General features: G+C 45.3%; 1 protein-coding gene across 2 annotated transcripts; it reads left to right on the forward strand.

Annotated features, from left to right (window-relative positions):
- The first annotated feature begins 1,420 nt into the window (after nt 1-1,420).
- Nucleotides 1,421-17,593, forward strand: LOC139311852 (uncharacterized). Of its 2 annotated transcripts, XM_070936376.1 has the most exons (6): nt 1,421-1,539; nt 3,514-4,291; nt 10,757-10,871; nt 14,576-14,649; nt 16,001-16,136; nt 16,534-17,593. In XM_070936376.1, exons 2-6 carry the CDS (start codon nt 3,566-3,568, stop codon nt 17,379-17,381), a joined length of 1,899 nt encoding a protein of 632 aa, XP_070792477.1. In that variant the 5' UTR covers nt 1,421-1,539; nt 3,514-3,565; the 3' UTR covers nt 17,382-17,593. The 2 variants fall into 2 exon arrangements, with proteins under 2 accessions (XP_070792477.1, XP_070792478.1); XM_070936377.1 differs by lacking the exon at nt 14,576-14,649 and having other exon boundaries at nt 10,757-10,915.
- Nucleotides 17,594-19,481: the final 1,888 nt, after the last annotated feature.

The raw sequence follows: 19,481 nt of genomic DNA on the forward strand, positions 1-19,481 counted from the left end.
ATATGACCACCCATCTGAAGTAACTTTGGGTATCTGACAATAAATAAATAAATAAAATAAAGTGGAAAATTTGTTAAGTTTTGCTCCATTTTAAAACCTTTCTTGCCACAGTTGTTAATTGAATCTGGCATCGCCCCATTGACTTTGCTTGTCAGAAGTTTGCAAAAGGGATCACATGACCCTGGGAAACAGCAACGGTTTTATGAACCAGTTGCCAAGCATCTGAATTTTGGTCACATGATTGTGGTGATGCTACCAAGGTGGTAACTGAAAAATGATCATAAGACACATTTTTCAGGGCCACTGCAACTTGGAACGGTCACTAAATGAACCGTTGTAAATTGAGGATTACAGGTAGTCCTCAATCTCCGAGAATTGACCCAAAATTTATGTTGCTAAGTGAGAAATTTGTTAAGTGAGTTTTGCCCCATTTTATGACTTTTCTTGCCAGATTTGTTAAGGGAATCAGTGCAGTTGTTAAATTAATAATATGGTTGTTAAGTGAATCAGCTTTCCCCATTGACTTGGCTTGTTAAAATGTCACAAAAAGGTGATCACATGACCCCAGGACACTGCACATCATGTCATTTATTTATTAATTAATAAGTTCAATTTATATGCCGCCCTTCTCCGAAGACTCAGGGTGGCTTACAATGCACTTATAGCAATAGCCTTCATTCTTTTGTATATACCTGCTTATTAGGGCTTTTGGCCCCCTATAAGCGGTGTTTCTACAAAGTCAGCTTATTGCCCCCACAATCCGGGTCCTCAGTTTACCTACCTCGGAAAGATGGAAGGCTGAGTCAACCTTGAGCCTGGTGAGATTTGAACTCGCACTAATTGCAGGCAGCTGGCAGCTAAGTGCTACATAACAGCACTTTAGTCCGCTGCACCACCAAGGCTCTTCATAAATGTGAGTCAGTTGTCAAGTGTCTGAATGTAAGCCATGTGACCAGGGGATGCTGCCACAGTCATTAAGTGTGAAAAATGGTCATTTTTTTAATTGCCGTTGTAACCTTGAACGGTCACTAAGCGAAGTTGAGGACTACCTGTACCTGTACTGTTCTATATGACGGCCTGAAGCCAAGCTGAGAAGCCTGAACCACAGTTTTCTATCCTCCTTAAACTTCCAGTATCAGCTTCCTTACAGACCAGGGGTCTCCAACCTTGGTAACGTTAAGACTTGTGGACTTCAACTCCCAGAATTCCTCAGCCAGCTTTGCCAAGGTTGGAGAGACCCCCTGCTACAGACTACCAAGGAGAAGAGCGGTCATGCAGGAGACGACCGCTAGGGGCGATCGCGCGCTCGAGAACTACCCCATTGGGAAAGGACCAATGAAAAAGCAAGAGTTGGGCCTTCCGGAAATGCCTCTCACTTCCTGTTGTTTGCCTGAGCGGATACTTTCTAGCCGGGAAGGAAATCGCCAAGACAAGTCAGGATTCCCGGCCGTTCTCTCCATCTCCTGTGGGCGTTGTTGAGCAGCCGACAAGAGAGAAAGGCAGCGGCCTAGACTTCCGCCGGCCTTCTGGTTACTTCCGGTACGGTTGGTGGTGGGATGGGGAGGGTGGGTGGGTGCGATGACGACTCCCTTGTCGCCCTGGGTCCCTTCATGGAGCACCTGGTTAGGTAGCTCAGGTGCTTAGACAGTGGCTGAACTTGTTGATCAGAAAGGTCGGCAGTTCAGCGGTTCGAATCCCTAGTATAGGTCTCCTGCGTGAGCGGGGGGGTTGGACTAGATGACCTCTGAGGTCCCTTCCAACTCTGTTAACGTAACTCTGAAGGCGCTGTGCGAAAAAGGGGCGAGGGCCTTTCCTTGGAGACTGAAGGGGTCTCTTTGACAGGCTTGAGAGCCACGCTGGGCGGGTCTGATTCAGCTGAGGTGGGATGGAGCCGGAGGCGTTTTTTCCCCCCGGCTCGTTTAGTGACGGTTCACTAAGTGACGACATGGCTGAAAAAAGTGGCTCGTGACAATTTTTCACACTTAACGACCGTTGTTAGAAAGAGGCGCCTTTCCTTATGCGGGACGTGCGGAGCAGCCACTCAGGGCTTTGAGGGAAATGATTAGGAGAGCCGGACGTCTCCTGGTCCTCCATGGAATACAGGAACTCCTCGACTTACAACAGTTCGTTTAGTGACCGTTCAACGTTATACAACGGCATTGAAAAAAAGTGACTTGTGACCGTTTTTTCCACACTTGCGACCTTGATCACGTGGATCAAAATTCAGCCGCTCGGCAACTGACTCATATTTATGACGGTTGCCATGCCCTGGGAGTCATTTGCGACCTTCTGGCCGGCAAAATCAATGGAGAAGCCAGGGTTGCGTAAAAACAGCTTTTACAACTTTTACGGCCATAGTTGAGCCCCAAATTTCTGTTGCTAAGTGAGACATTCGTTAAGCGAGTTTTGCCCCCATTTTACAACCTTTCTTGCCTCAGTCGTTAAGTGAATCATTGCAGTTGTTAAGTTAGTAACGTGTTGGTGAAGTGAACCTGGCTTCCCCGTTGACTTTGCTTCTCAAAAGGTCTCAAAAGATGATCACATGATCCTGGGACGCTGCAACAGTCGTAAGTATGAATCGGTTGACAAACATCTGAATTTTGATCACGTGACCGTGGGTGATGCTACAGTGGTCGTACGTGTGAAAAATGGTCACAAGTCACTTTTTTCAGTGATGATGTAACTTTAAACGGTCACTAAATGAACTGTTGTAAGTCGAGGACTGCCTGAACTAACTTATCAAGTTGCCCTGTCGGAATCCTGCATACATAATGCTGCAATGGCACCTCACCCATTTTTAAATACATGAGATACAAAAAATGAAAGAGGAGCGGGAATAAAATGGGTACATGTGATAGGACCGGCTGTTAAAAGGATTTAGTGATGACTTCGTTGCTCTGGATTAAATTGTATTGTATCTTCTTTTATGTTTTGGAGAACAAAACATAAGCTTCTATTTACATTTGTGGGAAGATTTTTTCCAGAATCTTCCATGGTTAAGGGTGATTCTTTTAAATCTTTTCTTTCTTTGGATATGCATCATGCAATAAAATGTAATTATTTCCTGATTGGAAAAATGAAAAAAAAAAGTCAAATAAATGACTTTATTTAAACATGAACAATTTTTTTAAAATTTCACAATCATCCCTTTGGAATGAACTGCCCCGAGATACGAAATATCCTTGATCTCCGTGCTTTCCGCCGTGCCCTCAAAACCCTGATGTTCCAACAAGCGGGGCTAAACATATGAACATGTGAATGTTTTTAAAATGTTATCTAATTTTAGGTTCTATTTAATTGGGCCAAACTATGTTATAATAATAATTTTAATTAGCAATTTTATGATGTTTGTGTATCTATATTTTTCTTGACTGTACACCGCCTTGAGTCCTATGGGAGAAAGGCGATATAGAAATATAATAAATAAATAAATAAATAATAGATAGCTTACTAATTGGTACTGCGATCAAAAAGATTGCTGCATTTTATAATTGTATTTATCAATTCCCTCAGATATCTACTTTAAATACGATGTATTGAAAGACAAACCATTGCTGAGGAAGCAATGAATGACCCAAGACCTGCTGGGACAGATTGGCAGCCGGGAGGAACAGAAAAAAACGCTAGTGGAATTCACCGCCAGCATAAGAAGGAGCGCCTGGGATGGGGAGCGTCACAACATTGCCGATGGGAGACCTGTCACGGGATGCAGGAGCGCTGGGAAGCCCAGCTGCAGCAGTTCTTGAAATCTCTGCAGCCCATTTTAGCAGGACGGGGAAGCTCTGGGACGTCCGAGGCTTCTCCCTGGGAGGACACTAAGGAGTTTCTGGTCTCCTTTGAGCAAGTGGCCAAAGCTTGCCGATGGCCTCGGGACCAGTGGGCGGCCCATCTCCTGCCGGCCCTGAGCGGAGAAGCGGAAGAGGCCTTCCGAGGTCTGGAAGCCAGAGACCAGGAAAACTATGAGAAAGTGAAGGCTGCCATCTTACGGGGGGAAGCCCTGAGAACGGAGAGGCAGCGGCAGCACTTTCGGCAATTCTGCTGCCAAGTGGTAGAGGATCCCCGGAGGATCCACAGCCAACTCCAGGAGCTTTGCCGCCAGTGGTTGAAGCCAGAGAGACGCACCAAGGAGCAGATCCTGGAGCTGCTGATCCTGGAGCAGTTCCTGGCCAGCCTCCCACCGGAGCTCCGGAGTTGGATCCAAGCCAGGAGGCCGGAGTCGTGTTCCCAGGCGGTGGCCCTGGTGGAGGACTTCTTGATGAGTCAACAGGAGGCCAAAACCAGGACATCTCAGGTGGGTTTTACTATCCAGATCCTCAGGTTTCTAACAGGTTGAATCACCTTCAGTTATTAATTGAAACCTGAATAATTTGAGATGTTATTTTTTTAAAAGATTATTCTAAATAAAAATATGTCTGCAATGTCTCTTCATACTCATCAGTATGGCGATGATTAGTTACAGCCTGCTCAATTCCATAATATTTTGAATAATGTTGTATGTAAACAATTCATTTCAAGAATGGTTCAGTTACCCTATGAGGAAAAAAATACAGGTATTCCTCGACTTACATCACTTCGCTTAGTGACTGTTCAAAGTTACAACTGTGTTACTAACTGGCTTAACAACTGCAGTGATTCACAACTAATGTGGCAAGAAAAGTCGTAAAATGGGGCAAAATTCACAACAAATTTATCACTTAGCGACATAAATTTGGGGCTCAATTCTGCTTGTAACATACACATACACATGTACATACACACACACACACACTTTTACTATTTTTTGTGTGCCAAAGGCATCGAGGCTTAAATGCTCCCAGGGCTATGCAATGCAGTTCAAGGTTGCCTTTTTTGAATACTGAACAGAGATTGTGGGCAGAAATGGCCAGGGGTATAGCTTTCGTCATTTATATAACCACAGTTTGTGAACAAGCCAAAATTAGTCACGTATCATCCTAAGACCCGGATTTTTCAACTATAGAGGCTGAATTCTTACAGCACAGGTAGTCCTTGATTTACAACCAAAATGGGGAGCAGACCATCCATTGCTAAGAAGTGCAGTTGTTATGTGACTTGCACACAATTTTATGGCTATCTTTGCCTCCACCGTTAAATGACTTACGGTCGATAAGTGAATCTGGCGTCCCCCATTGACTTTATTAGACAGAACTCTCCCCCTGGAAAAGTTGCAAATGGCAATCACATGACCCTGGGACCATCCCAAATACATGGTGGTCGCCAAGCGCCCAGATTTTGATCACATGACTAATAGAACTGCAACGGCTGTAGGTGTAAGGACCAATCGGAGGTCACTGTTTATAACACTGTTGTAGTTTTGAGCAGTCATTAAATGAGTGCTTGTAAATCGAGGACTACCTGTAAACCAGTGAAGCAGAGTAGCTGTGGTGTCTTCCCTGGGACGATTCCTCAGATACCTATTTTAAAGATTTCAGCTGGGGGGTGGATGAACCAGTTCTCCAGGAGCTGAGCTGGAGGATGAACCTGTTCTTCAGGAGCTGAGCTGGAGGATGAACCTGTTCTTCAGGAGCTGAGTTCATTGATGGCTCTGAGCAGCCCTCTGGAAGGGATTTGCCTGAGGCTCCAGCTAGGGAAAGCATGCAGTTGCAGACTTCAATCAATCAATCAATCAATCAGTCTGTCAGCACTTCAAGCTGCATTTACTCTAGTGCTGACATAAGAAGGAGAAGCGGAGGCATCTGGAAAGGGACATTTGACTTTTCACCTACTTATTTTCCCTGGAGATAATATCCCCTAGGAGATGGGATGGGAGGGGGGAAATTCCTTTGAGCTGGAGCAGTAGATTAGGGGTAGAGTGACTTGGAAGATGGCCAATGAGTGCAGAGGAGTGGGGAAAGGAAAGGGAGGGTTTTGGGTCAGGAAGTCAGTGTTGGCTACGATGGAGTCGGAGTTAGAATGTCGTGCTTAATAAATGGGAGTTTTTCATCAAAGACTTTGTTTGAAATGCAATTTATTTGAGACGACCTCGAAACCTGACACAATCAATCAATCAATCAATCAGACTAGAGCTGGAAGGGACCTTGGAGGTTTTCTAGCCCAGCCCCCTGCTCAAGCAGGAGATCCTATATACCAGTGATGGCTAACCTTTTTGCCGTCACGTGCCAAAAACAGGGATACCATGGGGAAGTCATGCGTGCACGTGCCCACACCCATAATTCAATGCGCCCCACCCCCCGCGAATGCTCATATGACCCCCCCACTCCCCCCACTTTTGGCATGTGATGACACGGTGCACAAGGTAGGCCTGTTTTTTCGCCCTCCCCAGGTTCCAGAGGCTTTCTTGGTGTCTGGGGAGGGCGAAAATGGCCTTCCCCACCCCCGTGGTCGCCTTCCGGAGGCCAGAAATGGCCCGTTTCCTGACTTCCGGTGGGACAGAAGGCCTGAAAATCAGCTGGCTGGTGCGCACATGTGCACTGGAGCTGAGCTAGGGCAATGCTCGCGTGCCCACAGATACGGCTCCGTGCGTCACCTGTGGCATGTGTGCCATAGGTTCGCCATCACAGCTATATACCGTTTCAGACAAGTGACTGTCCAGTCTCGTCTTAAAAACCTCCAGTGATGAAGCCCCCACAACGTCTGAAGGCAAAGCTGTTCCACTGGTGAATTGTCTTCAGGGTGGATTTGATTTAAATCGAGTTGATTTAAATCACAATTTAAATCATGATTTAAATCACTAGTAAAAAGGCTTGATTTAAATCAACTCGATTTAAATCATAATTTTTAAAGAGCAACTGCCATCTCTGCTACTCCTTTGACCCACTGTTGACTCACCGATAGTCCCAGTGTTGCAGAATATACAGCCTCGTGCTACATAACTAAGCTCCATTTCATGCTGAATAAACTAAATTATTTATGTATCTTAAATAGAAAACCATCTTACGACAGATTTTTACCCCAAAAGTTTTTTATTAAAATAAATTCGATAAAAAAACAAAAAAATCCGATTTAAATAAAAAAAAATCCGATTTAAATCAAAAAAATCTGATTTTTTTTTTGATTTTTTAAAAAAAATCATTGATTTTTATCCACCCTGATTGTCTTCACTGTTAGGACGTTTCTCTTTCATTCCAGGTTGCTTCCCTCCTGGATTAATTTAATTAATTACATTGTAATTTAATCTGCCTCTTGATTAAACTTGATTAGTTTAATGACCCCCATCACTGTCAGGGAGGGGGAAGAGAAACTGCCTTTTCCACACCTGATCTGAGAACACATAGGACAGAAAAAAGGCAGGAGCAGAGAAGGTCATCCAGACTACTCTTCTTGATTAAAAGCTGTGCTGGCTATTTAGCACCGCAGACAGAGGGAGGTGTTGCTGGAAACAACGTGTTTGTTTCCTAGCTGTGTGTTTTCCGATTGTCGTGATTCCTGCCTCGCTTTGGATTGAAACCATGCCTTAACTTTGATTTGTCTTGGAAACTCCGGACTTTTCTTGACTGGTTGTGGATTTAAATTTGCCTGGTGGATTAATTCTGTTTGAGGAACTTTCAAGGACTCTCTTGCCACTCCTCTGGAGGCTAACGTTGCTCTGCTCGTGGCTGGACTTAATTGGGACAGTTCTGGTTTTTTTCGTGAAGGGAATTGCTGGGGAGTATTAATAAATTCACTACGCCACCGTTATGTGTGTGAGTGAGCAGGGCAGCACAGCAGCTAATAATCACATATTGAATTGGCAAAATTCAGCTGAGGATGTTTTTAAGTTACCCAGGGTTATGGTACATAAGGTGGCTACAACAACCTTCGTTTTATTGCGAAGGTTGTTGAGAGAGTGGTGGCGCGGCAGCTTCCACAGTACATGGATGAAGCTGTCTATCTAGATCCGCTCCAGTCCGGCTTCAGGCCTGGGTACAGCACGGAAACGGCATTGGTCGCGTTGGTGGATGATCTCTGGAGGGCTCGGGATAGGGGATGCTCCTCTATCCTGGTCCTGTTAGATCTCTCAGCGGCTTTTGATACCATCGACCATGGTATGTTGCACCGGTTGGAGGGGTTGGGGGTGGGGGGCACCGTTTTGCGGTGGTTCTCCTCCTACCTCTCTGACCGGTCGCAATCTGTGTTGGCAGGGGGGCAGCGGTCGACCCCGAGGCGCCTTGTTTGTGGGGTGCCGCAAGGGTCGGTCCTCTCACCCCTTCTGTTCTGTTCAACATTTATGTAAAGCCGCTGGGTGAGATCATCCGTGGCTTTGGGGTGGAGTTCCATCAGTACGCTGATGACACTCAACTGTACATCTCCACCCCAGGCCACCCCAACGATGCCCTTGAAGTGATGTCCCGGTGCCTGGAGGCTGTGTGGGCCTGGATGGGGAGAAACAGGCTCCGACTCAACCCTTCCAAGACCGAGTGGCTGTGGCTTCCAGCGTCCCGATATAGCCAGCTGGTGCCATCGCTGGGGGTGAATCATTGGCCCCCATGGAAAGGGCTCGCAACTTGGGCGTCCTCCTGGATACACTGCTGCACTTTGTCCCAAATATATCCTGGCACTGGTTAAAAAGGACTTGGCAATCTTATCCTTATAATGAGACAGCTAATTGACTTTCAAAGAGCCTGGTTTTTTTTTTGTTTTTTTTTTTAAAGCTGCTGTGATCTCCTTTTTTGCTAAAAAATTAGAAACCATGTTACCTTCTGAACTTCTCTCTCCCATTGTACCATTCTGTTTCCTGTTCCAAAGGTGCTTTTTCAGGAGGCAACTGGATTTTCTGGTTTTTCTTTGAAGACGTTTCGCTTCCCATCCGAGAAGCTTCTTCAGCTCTGACTGGATGGTGGGGAACGGAAGGATTGATACTCCTTGCAGAGAGCTGGTCATTTGCATCCTTTTTAGAGAATCACTGAGGCCACGTGGAGGTTTGTCGGTGTCCTCAGGGTCACCTGAGTAGTGCAGATGGGTGTGTTGTGGCTCCGTTACCTGAGTCTGTGTCATCGGCAGGAGAGGACTCCGAGACTGAAGGAGAGGAGTTGGCAAGGCCTCCCTCTCCAGGACCCTCCTCTCTGGCAATGCCTTTGGTGTCCGCCGAAGGGCAAGAGATAGGGCCGGGGCCAAGCACATCCACGCAGCCACAGATGGACAGTGATGAGGGTAATGAGTCTTGGCTGGATCCATGCCAGCGTCACAGAAATAAGCGTGCGCAACAGAAGAAAAGGCGTGCCCGAGATTAGGCTGAGTCACTGGACCACACCCCACAGGATATAAAAGGGAGCGTGGTGGCCAGTCAAACCTTGTGACGAACAAAGCTGAAAGCTTCCACGCCATTCTGCATTGCCGGACTTTTGTTATAGACTTTGCTGGATTATCTTTGGACTTGATTGACTCTGTAATTATTGAGCTGTTTCTTTTGATGTACCAGAAGCGGGGAGACGTTATCTCTCCTCTTCGTAAGTAATAAACTCTTGGCAGGCAGCCACTAGGTTGTTGCCAAGTTCCATTATCATAAGGAAAAGGATTTTGCCGGCTGATTTGGTCTTTAACTCTTGAACGTCTGTTGGTGTGTGTGCGTGTGTGACGGGGACAGAACAGGGTGTGGAGCCTCCATGGAACTGCTGAAAGGACTGTTCCAAAGCTGTGGTTTGTGCAGGATGTTTTCCGCCCTAGGCTTCTTCACTGTTGAAGACAGGCGTAGGCTGTTGGGGATGAGTTTGTATTATTTGCATCTCAAACTGAAGCGCAAATGGTTCCTGGAGTCTGCAATTTTTCTCTGTAAATCCTTACTCCAGCTCCATTTGAGTGCCACCAAGTGGCCTCAACGACTCTCTAAAAGGATGCAAGTGACCAGCTGCCTGCAAGGAATATAAATTCTTCCATACCCCACCATCCAGTTAGAGCTGAAGAAGCTCTTCTTGGATGAGAAGCAAAACATCCTCAAAAGGATGTTTTATCAGGTTTGCCTGATATGCCAGTTGCGCCCCTTTCTGGATCGGGACTCCCTACGCACGGTCACTCAAGCACTCGTCACTTCCCGCCTGAACTACTGCAATGCTCTCTACATGGGGCTCCCCTTGGGGTGCACCCGGAGACTGCAGTTAGTCCAGAATGCGGCCGCGCGGGGGATTATGGGAGCGACGGGGCGCTCACATATGACACCTCTCCTACGCGAGCTGCACTGGCTTCCGGTGGTCTTCCGGGTACGCTTCAAGGTGTTGGTGACCACCTTTAAAGCGCTCCATGGCTTAGGGCCGGGGTATCTGCGAAACCGCCTTCTGCCGCCAATAGCCTCCCACCGACCGGTTCGCTCGCACAGAGAGAGCCTCCTCAGGGTGCCGTCGGCCAGACAGTGCTGGCTGGTGACCCCCAGGGGGAGAGCCTTCTTTGTGGCAGCACCTGCCCTCTGGAATGAGCTACCCCCTGAGATACGCACGATACCAGACCTCCAGACTTTTCGTCGGGCCCTGAAAACACACTTATTCCATCTAGCCAGGCTGGCTTGATCCCATCCTCTCGGTTTTAATTGAATTCGGTTTTAATTGGGTTGTTTTAAATCTTGGGCCGAAATTATTTAACTGTTTTTTAAACTGCTTTTAAATTTTATATGCAATGTTTTATCTTGGCTGTACACCGCCCTGAGTCCCGCAGGAGAAGGGCGGTATAGAAATAAAATAAAATAAAAATAAATAAATAAATAAAAGAAAAACCAGAAAGTCCAATTGCCTCTTGAAAAAAAAGCACCTTTGGGACAGCCCTGACCTGGGATGACTAAGAATCTCCGTGGACATTCTGTTTCCTGTTTCAGGGTCCATTAAAAGAAGAGCCGGTGGACTTCCTAGTAGCCGAGAACGAGCCCCCGAATGCCGCAAAGGGAGCAGTCTGTGATGAACCTGAGCCAGATGTGGATGCCAAATTGCTGGGTCAGAAATCAGAAGCTCTTAACTTTTCTTCTACTTTTCCTTTTGTGAGTTTTTATGGGTGACCCAATTTGGGGTGGGGGGTGGGGGGGGAGGAGCCAGGGGCAAAATTCCTTCAACCTCTTCAGCCTTGTGGGGGAGATAATTTGGGAAATGCTAGTCGAGAGTCGAGGATCAGAAAAGTTGCACCAGCTGAGTTCTACAAGAACTGAATGCCCCCTATGTTCTATCCTCGCATCCGGTCAGACCTGTAAAACTTTGGTAATGAGGTATGTACCGTATTTTTTGGACTATAAGACGCACTTTTTTGTCTGAATATTGCCGAAGCCCCGCCCGCCCACCCGCCAGCCATTTTTTGGCCTTCGCACGCCCTGTTTCCGGGCCTTTTTTGGGGGGGGCCATTTTGGGGGCTTTTTTGGCCCGTTTTCAGGGCTTTTTTCAGCCTGTTTTTGAGGCATTTACGGCCCGTTTTTGAGGTGTTTTTCACCCCATATTTTAGGCTTTTTTTGGCCTGTTTTTGAGGCTTTCTTTGGCCTGTTTTTGAGGCTTTTTTTGGCCTGTTTTTTTTTGGAAAAAAACAGGCCAAAAAAAGCCTCAAAAGTGGGCTGAAAAAAGCCCCAAAACGATCCCAAAAAACCCTTGAAAACGCCCTCAAAAAATGGGCCAAAAAAGACTGGAAAAGGCCCAAAAAAAGGCCCAAAAAAGGGAGGCCAAAAACTTTTTTTTTGTTATTTTCCTCTTCTAAATTTAGGTACGTCTTATAGTCAGGTGCGTCTTATAGTCCGAAAAATACTGTTATGTATTTATCAATCAAATTTTTTAACCTCCCATTTCCTTCATAGAGGGGCTCTCTGTGAAATTTAACAATAGCCAACTCTGTATCTAAGCATGCCTTCATGATCAGAATCTTTCTCAATATTTAATTCTTAGCTGGCCCGGTTCATTTTTCTGAAGGAATTTTTTCAGAGCAATAATCCATGCAAGGCCATTGCTGCAAAGAGGGCAGGATCTAAGTTGATCGGTTAATCTTTGGTATACACATGTGGTCCTCGGATTAACGACCACAGTTGAGCCCAAAATTTCCATTGCTAAGCAAGACAGTTGTTAAGCGAGCTCTGCCCCATTCTACGATCTTCCTTGCCACTATTGTTAAATGAATCACTGCAGTCGTTAGGTTAGCAGCACAGTTGTTAAGTGAATCCGGCGTTCCCCGTTGACTTTGCTTGACAGAAGGTCACAAACGGGAATCACATGACCCCAGGACGCTGCAAAGGTCATAAATATGAACCGGTTGCCAAGCGCCTGGATTTTGATGATGTGAACATGGGGATGCTGCAATGGTGGTGTGAAAATGGTCGTAAGTCACTTTTTCCAGTGCTGTTGTAACTTCGAACGGTCACTAAATGAATAGTTGTAAAATTGAGGATTACCTGTATACTAATGGTACAGGCCAACTGCCCACTGCCATGAGTTCAATCCTAATCAACTCAAGGTTGACTCAAGTCTTCCATCCTTCGACCCATATCGTTGGGGGCAACAGGCTGACTCTCTAAACCAGTGGTCCCCAACCCCCGGTCCGCGGACCGGTGCCGGGCCGTGGAGTACCTGGCACCGGGCCGCGCAGCGGCCGGGGGACATGAACGCTGCAGCGCAAAGGCTCCTGGGCCGTGCGCAATGGGCCGTGCGCAAAAGCTCCTGGGCCGTGCCCCTACCCCTGCGCGCGCTCAGCGGGCCGCGGTGATAAAAAGGTTGGGGACCACTGCTCTAAACCACTTAGGGCTATAAAGCACTGTGAAGTGGTATATAAGTCTAAATGCTATGGCTACCTCACTACAAAGGGGGTTAATTGGTTAATTGGTCAGCTAGTTAAAAGGCTAGTTAAGACTAGAGTGAGGGAAGGTGGGGAGAAGAGAGGAAAGGAGAGAGAGGGATAGAAGAGAGGGAAAAGGAGAAGAAGAAAAGGGAGGGGAAAGAAGAGTAGGAGAGCGGGATAGAAAGGGAGGAAGAAGAGAGGAGTGGGGGAAGGGGAGGGGAAGTAGAAGGGGAGGAGAGGAGGAATGAATAAAGGAGAAAGGGACAGAAGAAGGAAGAGGAGGAAAGAAGAAGAAGAAGAAGAAGAAGAGGAGGGAAGGTTGTGGTAAAACAAAGAAGAGGAAATGGTAAAAGAGTAGCCCCGAACAGATAAAAATGAAAGTTAAAGGATAGGATGAATGATCAATGATTAATGATGGATAAGAGACTGTACACTTAAATATGTTTATGAGAAATAAAAATAAAAAATTTATCAAGGAAAAAAAAAAGGCTAGTTAGGAACAAGAAAAACTAACCAACAAAAGATGGTTTTCGCAAGATTCGTTTTTCTCGCCATGTACATGTATATATCCGAACTGGACTGTGTTGTTTCTCTGTGTCATATAATATATGTGGGTATGGACATAATTTTGTATTTATTTATTATTTATTTTGTCATGTTTAATGTAGTGTATATAGGAGGTGGTAACCCTTTGAGAGCTGTAGGCAATGAAATTTCATTTTAATTTTTGCAGATTAGTGTATGTTCAAAGTGACAATAAAATTATTCTAAATTCTAAGTCTAATAAGTCATATTAATAATAAAATCCTCCTTCAAAAGGGGTCTGTTCTCCCTGCAAGGTAGTCCAGATAAGAAGCAGATAACCATGAGCATCAGCTCTGTCTTTATTGTAAGGTTACGTTAACAAAATATTGCAAAAAGAAAAATATTTCTTCCCTCCTTTCCTTTTGCTCTCTGGAAAACAAGGGAGGGTAGCTTCTGAAATGTTTCTCACCCCCCTTCTCCTTCTGTGGGCCGAGATAATCTTTTACCCATGGCTCTGCGGTTTTTTCTTCTTTCTCCCAAGGCCATTCACACATATAGTAGTGGCCAAAATTGTGGAAACCTTTTGGGAAAAGTGTATTTTCTAAAACTAGCTAATAACACCACTTTTTTTTGCAGTAGTACCATAAAATTATATATCGGTGGAAAGATAATTTAATCAAGAATGTAATGCAATAACTTTTAGGAAGGATTTGCTATTAGAATAGCAGTTAAAAAAAGAAAAGTGAAACGAGATATACAAAAATTATCACCATAGAAAAAACGAGATATACAAAAATTATCACCATATCAGTTAATACTTAGTTGGGTAACCTTTAGCGTGAATTATGGCCTTACAACATCTTCCCATGGAGTGAACCAAGTCTTCTAGTTCTGCAGCTGTTATAATGTGAAACCAAGATTGAATGATGGCTTCTATTAACAGAGTTTTATTACTGGGTTGCTTCTGACTAACAAGTTTCTTTAGTCGGCTGCATAGATTTTCAATTGGGTTAAGGTCTGGGCTATTCCCAGGCCATTCCAGCAGTGGAATAGGATTATCTTGAAACTCCAAAAAAAAAAAAAAAAAAAAAAAAGTGGTGTTATTAGCCATCAAACCTCAAAAATATACTTTTCCCAGAAAGTTTCCACAATTTTGGCCACTACTGTACCTTTATGATTCCTCCTGAATCCTGAGCAACTAGAAGCTCTTCAGCAGAAACGCCTTCTACTGTCACTGATTTAGAAGCTCCTTCTCCTTAGAACTTTCCCCCTATCCTCTTTTATAACATTAAAAAAAATAATAAACAAATAAAAGACTTCCTATTTTGAAATTCTCTATTAAAAAAATCTCTTTTTTCGTTCTGCCTAGTCAATGGATTCAAACCTCCAGGTGTCTCTCTCTTGCTAACTCCTAAAGAAGTGAGCCAGACTGATGGGAAAGAGGTATGTGCCGTGTTTATGGTGTACAGATAGTCCTTGACTTACGACCACATTTGAATCCGAAATTACTGTCTCTAAGCGAGTTAAATGAGTTTTGTCCCATTTTACAACATTTTTGCCGCTATTGTTGAGTAACAAGTGCAGTTGTTAAGTTTGTAACATGGTTAGTAAGTTAGTAATACGGTTGTTAAGTGAATCTGGCTTCCCCTATTGACTTTGCTTGTCAAGAGAGTTGCAAAAGGAGATCACGTGACCCAGGGACACTGCAATCGTCATAAATATGAGTCAGTTAGTAATACGGTTGTTAAGTGAATCTGGCTTCCCCTATTGACTTTGCTTGTCAAGAGAGTCGCAAAAGGAGATCACGTGACCCAGGGACACTGCAACTGTCATAAATATGAGTCAGTTGCCAAGCGGCAACTGTAAGTGTGAAAAATAGTGAAGTCACTTTTTTCAGTGCCCTTGTAATGTCAAACTGTCACTAAATGAACTGTTGCTAAGTCAAGGACTAGCAGTAGCATTTAGACATATTCACTGCTTCCCAGTGCTTTTACAGCCCTCTCTAAGCGGTTTTCAGAGTCAACCTCTTGCCCCCAACAATCTGGCTCCTCATTTTACCAACTTCGGAAGGATGGAAGACTGAGTCAACCTTGAGCCTGGTGAGATTCGAACTGCCAAACTGCAGGCAGCCGGCAGGCAGCAGAAGTAGCCTGCAGTACTGCACTCTAACCACTGTGCCACCGCGGCTCATATATATAGACTACCTACCGTGTTTTGTTTTTTTTAACCCTGAAATAAGCACTTGGCCTTATTGCCATGCGCTCAAAAGCCTGATTGGGCTTATTATCAGGGGATGTCTTATTTTGGGGGAAACAGGACAATTGTTTGTAGACATCACGGCAATTGTATAGAGTAGGGGTATCAAACACAAGATGCTTAGATCTGGCCCGCGAGACTGTCCTGGAAACAGCAAAGGACCGGCCCGCAGTGCCTCTGCCAGCAAAAACAGAGCTTGGGAGCCCGTTTTCGCTGGCAGAGCGCTTGGGCCACCACAGGCGCCCCCGACACGAGTGACATTGAGCTGGCCATGCCCATCCCGGCTCCCCCGACATCAAACATAACCCTGATGCAGCCCTCAATGAAATCGAGTTTGACACCCCTGGTCCAGAGGGAAACAACATGTTCTGAGTAAGCCTGAAGCTTTGCCTTAACGCCATTTTTTTCAGCGGAATCGTAACAGGATGATTAGTTTGTTAGATCCACCATTGGCCTCAGGGAAGCCTGCGCGTTGTTGCTGACAGTCAAAATGAAAAGTATTAAAGGTTTTTTTTTTTGTCTCTGTTGGTGTTTGCAGGACTCCAGGGATTTCAAGGAAACTGGAGGGTCTCTGCAAATCGTCAAGCAGGGCCTGACCCAACCAGGCCTACAACAGACGATGCTCTGGCAAGTCCTGCAGGAGGCCGACGACACCACAAACAGAGATAATTTGGGTAAGACAGTCTTCTTCTTGGATGCAGTGCCCCCACCAACACCACAGGTATTCCTTGACTTGCAACAGATTTGGAAGTGTTGACGAATAAACCTCGGCACCATATTTGTCCTTTAGCACAGTGTTCCCCAAGCTTAGCAGACCGGGGTGGGGTGGGGGAGGGGGAATGGTCCTCCACGAGTGATGGGTGCGCGTGCGCAGCTGCATTTGCACAAGCAGTGGGCATGCACGCTTGTGCAAGTGAAGCTGCGCACGCACACACACATTTTCACCCCCATCCCCACCTCACTTCTGCAGCCCTCTTCCAAACAGGTTGCGGCCTGATACTGTGCTGCGGCCCAGGGGTTGGGGACCTCCTGCTCTAGCAGCATGATTAACATGCCTCTTTGTTTCCCCAGGGAATGAAATGGGAAATTACATCAAAGTTGAGATTTCTCAGGATGGAGAAACTGAAAGAGAAGATGCTTGCAGGATGGAGCCGCAGACCAGCTACAGCCACGTGCCTGTAAAAGGCAAGAGGCTGGGAGGAAGATCTGTGCCACAAGGAGCATCGCCACAAGGAGGAGCAGGAAAGGGATGTAATGAGCTGGCAGAAGTTCATCGGAAGAGATACCAGAGAACTCCCCTTCCGCATTCCTTCCCTAGGGAGGGCAGCCATGGGGTCCCGAAACCTCCCTCGAGCAAACCCCCCTCCCTAAAGAGACCCCGCACCAGTCCGGAGCACAGCGTGGTGTGGAATCACTTTGAGTTGGATTCAGAGGACCCCTGTTACGGCATCTGCACTCACTGCAAGAGACGGATCAGCCGAGGCAAGAACTCAAAACGTTTTTCAACGTCGGGGCTGTTGAAACATCTGCAGCGGCATCACGCCAACTTTGTCCCGGCTGTCATTACCGCACCACGAACTGCGTTGCCGATTAGCAGAAAGGCGAAGGGACCTGTCCTGCCGCAGTGTTGGACGAAGAAGAAGTCAGCTGGGAAAAGGCAGGCTGGTCCAAAGCCTTCGGAAGTGACCCGTGCTGTTGATCAGATGGTGGCTTTGGACGACCAGCCTTTCCGCATGGTGGAGGATGCAGGTTTCCAGCACCTCCTGAAGTTGCTTGCCCCCAAATATAAAATCCCGTCCTGTGCCACCTTCAGCAGACCGATCGTGCCCTCCCTGTATCAGGCCTGCAGGGAGGAGGCCTTGGGGATGCTTCAAACCCCAGGACCCCCTGCCAGTGTGAACGTGAGCTCCGATGAATGAATGAGTGCCAGTTTTCTTCCTTCCTTTGATATACAGTTGCTCCTGTGAGCACCTGTCGGGGACCGGTGTTGGTTGGCGGTAGGGTAAATGATTTTAATTCACGATTTTAATTCACTGATGAAATCCATCACACCCCCAAAATTGAAGTAATAGGCAAACGTGTCAGCAAAATGTAGAAAAGCAATGGAAAATGTGAAATAAATTATGCCTTGTATATATATATGTGTGTGTGTGTGTGTGTGTGTGTGTGTGTTTGTGTGTGTACAGTTAATATCTCGGGTTTCTTCCCATGTAATTGTAAACATATCCTTAAAAGGGTAGTAGCGACGTTTCAACGAAATCGCATTCGTCATCTTCTGGCTGTTCCAGCATAATTTATCCATTGACCCACAACCTAGGAACAGCGCTTCCACCTAATCAAAATACAGCTACGTCATCAGCCAATGAGAATACAACAACACTGTCGACCAATCAGAATACACCTTTGCCTCTTTTCATAGAAAAACGTCGGTTACAATCACACAGTTTGCCCATAAGCACCAAACCGAAAACATCAGCCAGAAAATGACGAATGCGATTTCGTCGAAACGTTGCTACTACCCTTTTAAGGATATGTTTACAACTACACGGGAAGAAACCCGAGATATTAACTGTACACACATATATACCCGTGAAAACTTACATACATACATACATACATATATATATATATATAAAGATTAGACCATAAAAAATGAATCAATTGCAGTGTCAGGACAGAAGAGTATTATTAATAAAAGAGCCGTGGTGGCACGGTGACTAGAATGCAGTATTGCAGGCAAACTCTGCCCACTGCCAGGAGTTCGATCCTGTCTGGCTCAAGGTGGACTCAGCCTTCCGTCCTTCCGAGGTTGGTAAAATGAGGCCCCAGATTGTTGGGGGCGATAGGCTGACTCTGTAAACCCCTTAGAGTGGGTTGTAAAAGCACTGTGAAGCAGTATATAAGTCTAATTGCTATTGTTATTGCTAATATGAATTAACCAATCAGTGGCAAACATAGAAGAAGCTTACAAATCCCTAACTTTCTCCCATTGTTTAACTTCAACATTCCGGGCAAACGGGTAACTAATCCCATTTGCCACTCCAATGGATAGTGCAAGATTTTTACCTCCTGTTTAGCAGAAGGGGGGAAAAAAAGCTGGCATACGTATTAGAGATTCCCACATCACAGTTCAAAGGTAGAAAGGTTTAGCAAATATGGAAAACAGCAAAGCTACAGAAGAAATCACTTCTATAAAGTGGCCAGAAAAGAACAATTGTTGTCCATTTTATTTAAGAGGAAGGAAATGTATGAAATGCAGTAATCTGGTGCCATCAGCTTCCAGCTATCTTAACAATATTTTGCACATCTGCGTTTTCTCACACATAGATCCTTTCTAGAGGTCTCCAAAATACCTGTGTGATGATATTATGAGGTAAACAAATAAAATACATTTGTCCCAATTTATACACATTTTATATTAATTCCGAGATGGGGGAGGTGCAATGGCTCAGCAGTTAAGATGCTTGGTGGCCTTGAAATGAGTACTGCCCCATATAGTCAGCTACGAGTAGCAGAGTAAAATCCGCAAGGAGTCCTTTCCTTACTAGATGAAAAAGTTAATTTCTTGATCTCCCTTCTTAATTATCGCCTCCTTCTCTTGCCTTGAGATTTCTTCCTAGAAAGCGAAGAGTCATGTTCTTGGATCCCCCTCCTCTTCTTGGCTGAGAAGGAAGTGACCTCTCAGCCCCTCGAGAGTTGACATTCAAGCCTTAACCAGAACTTGGAAGTGGCAAGAATGAAAATTAAGATAGTAATATAATCCTGAAGTGTAATATTGCACTAATTAAAAGCATAACACGGATGCTGGTTGAACGGATTGACTAGTAAAATGAATGTTCATTCCCAAAGATATAAAACAAAACATTTATACATCTCTATTTACCCACTATCAAGATAAAAATTTCAGAACAGTTTGGTAAAGAAAGTCCAAGTAACAACTGCCTACTTAAACACAAACTGCTTAAAATCTTTTCTCAACTTTTGTCTACTTGTCTTTTTTTCACACTCCGCACTGTTTC

This window comes from Pituophis catenifer, unplaced genomic scaffold, assembly GCF_029215685.1.
Source record: "Pituophis catenifer annectens isolate HBS135680 unplaced genomic scaffold, rPitCat1.0.hap2 SCAF_2, whole genome shotgun sequence".
NCBI classification, from domain to species: domain Eukaryota; kingdom Metazoa; phylum Chordata; class Lepidosauria; order Squamata; family Colubridae; genus Pituophis; species Pituophis catenifer.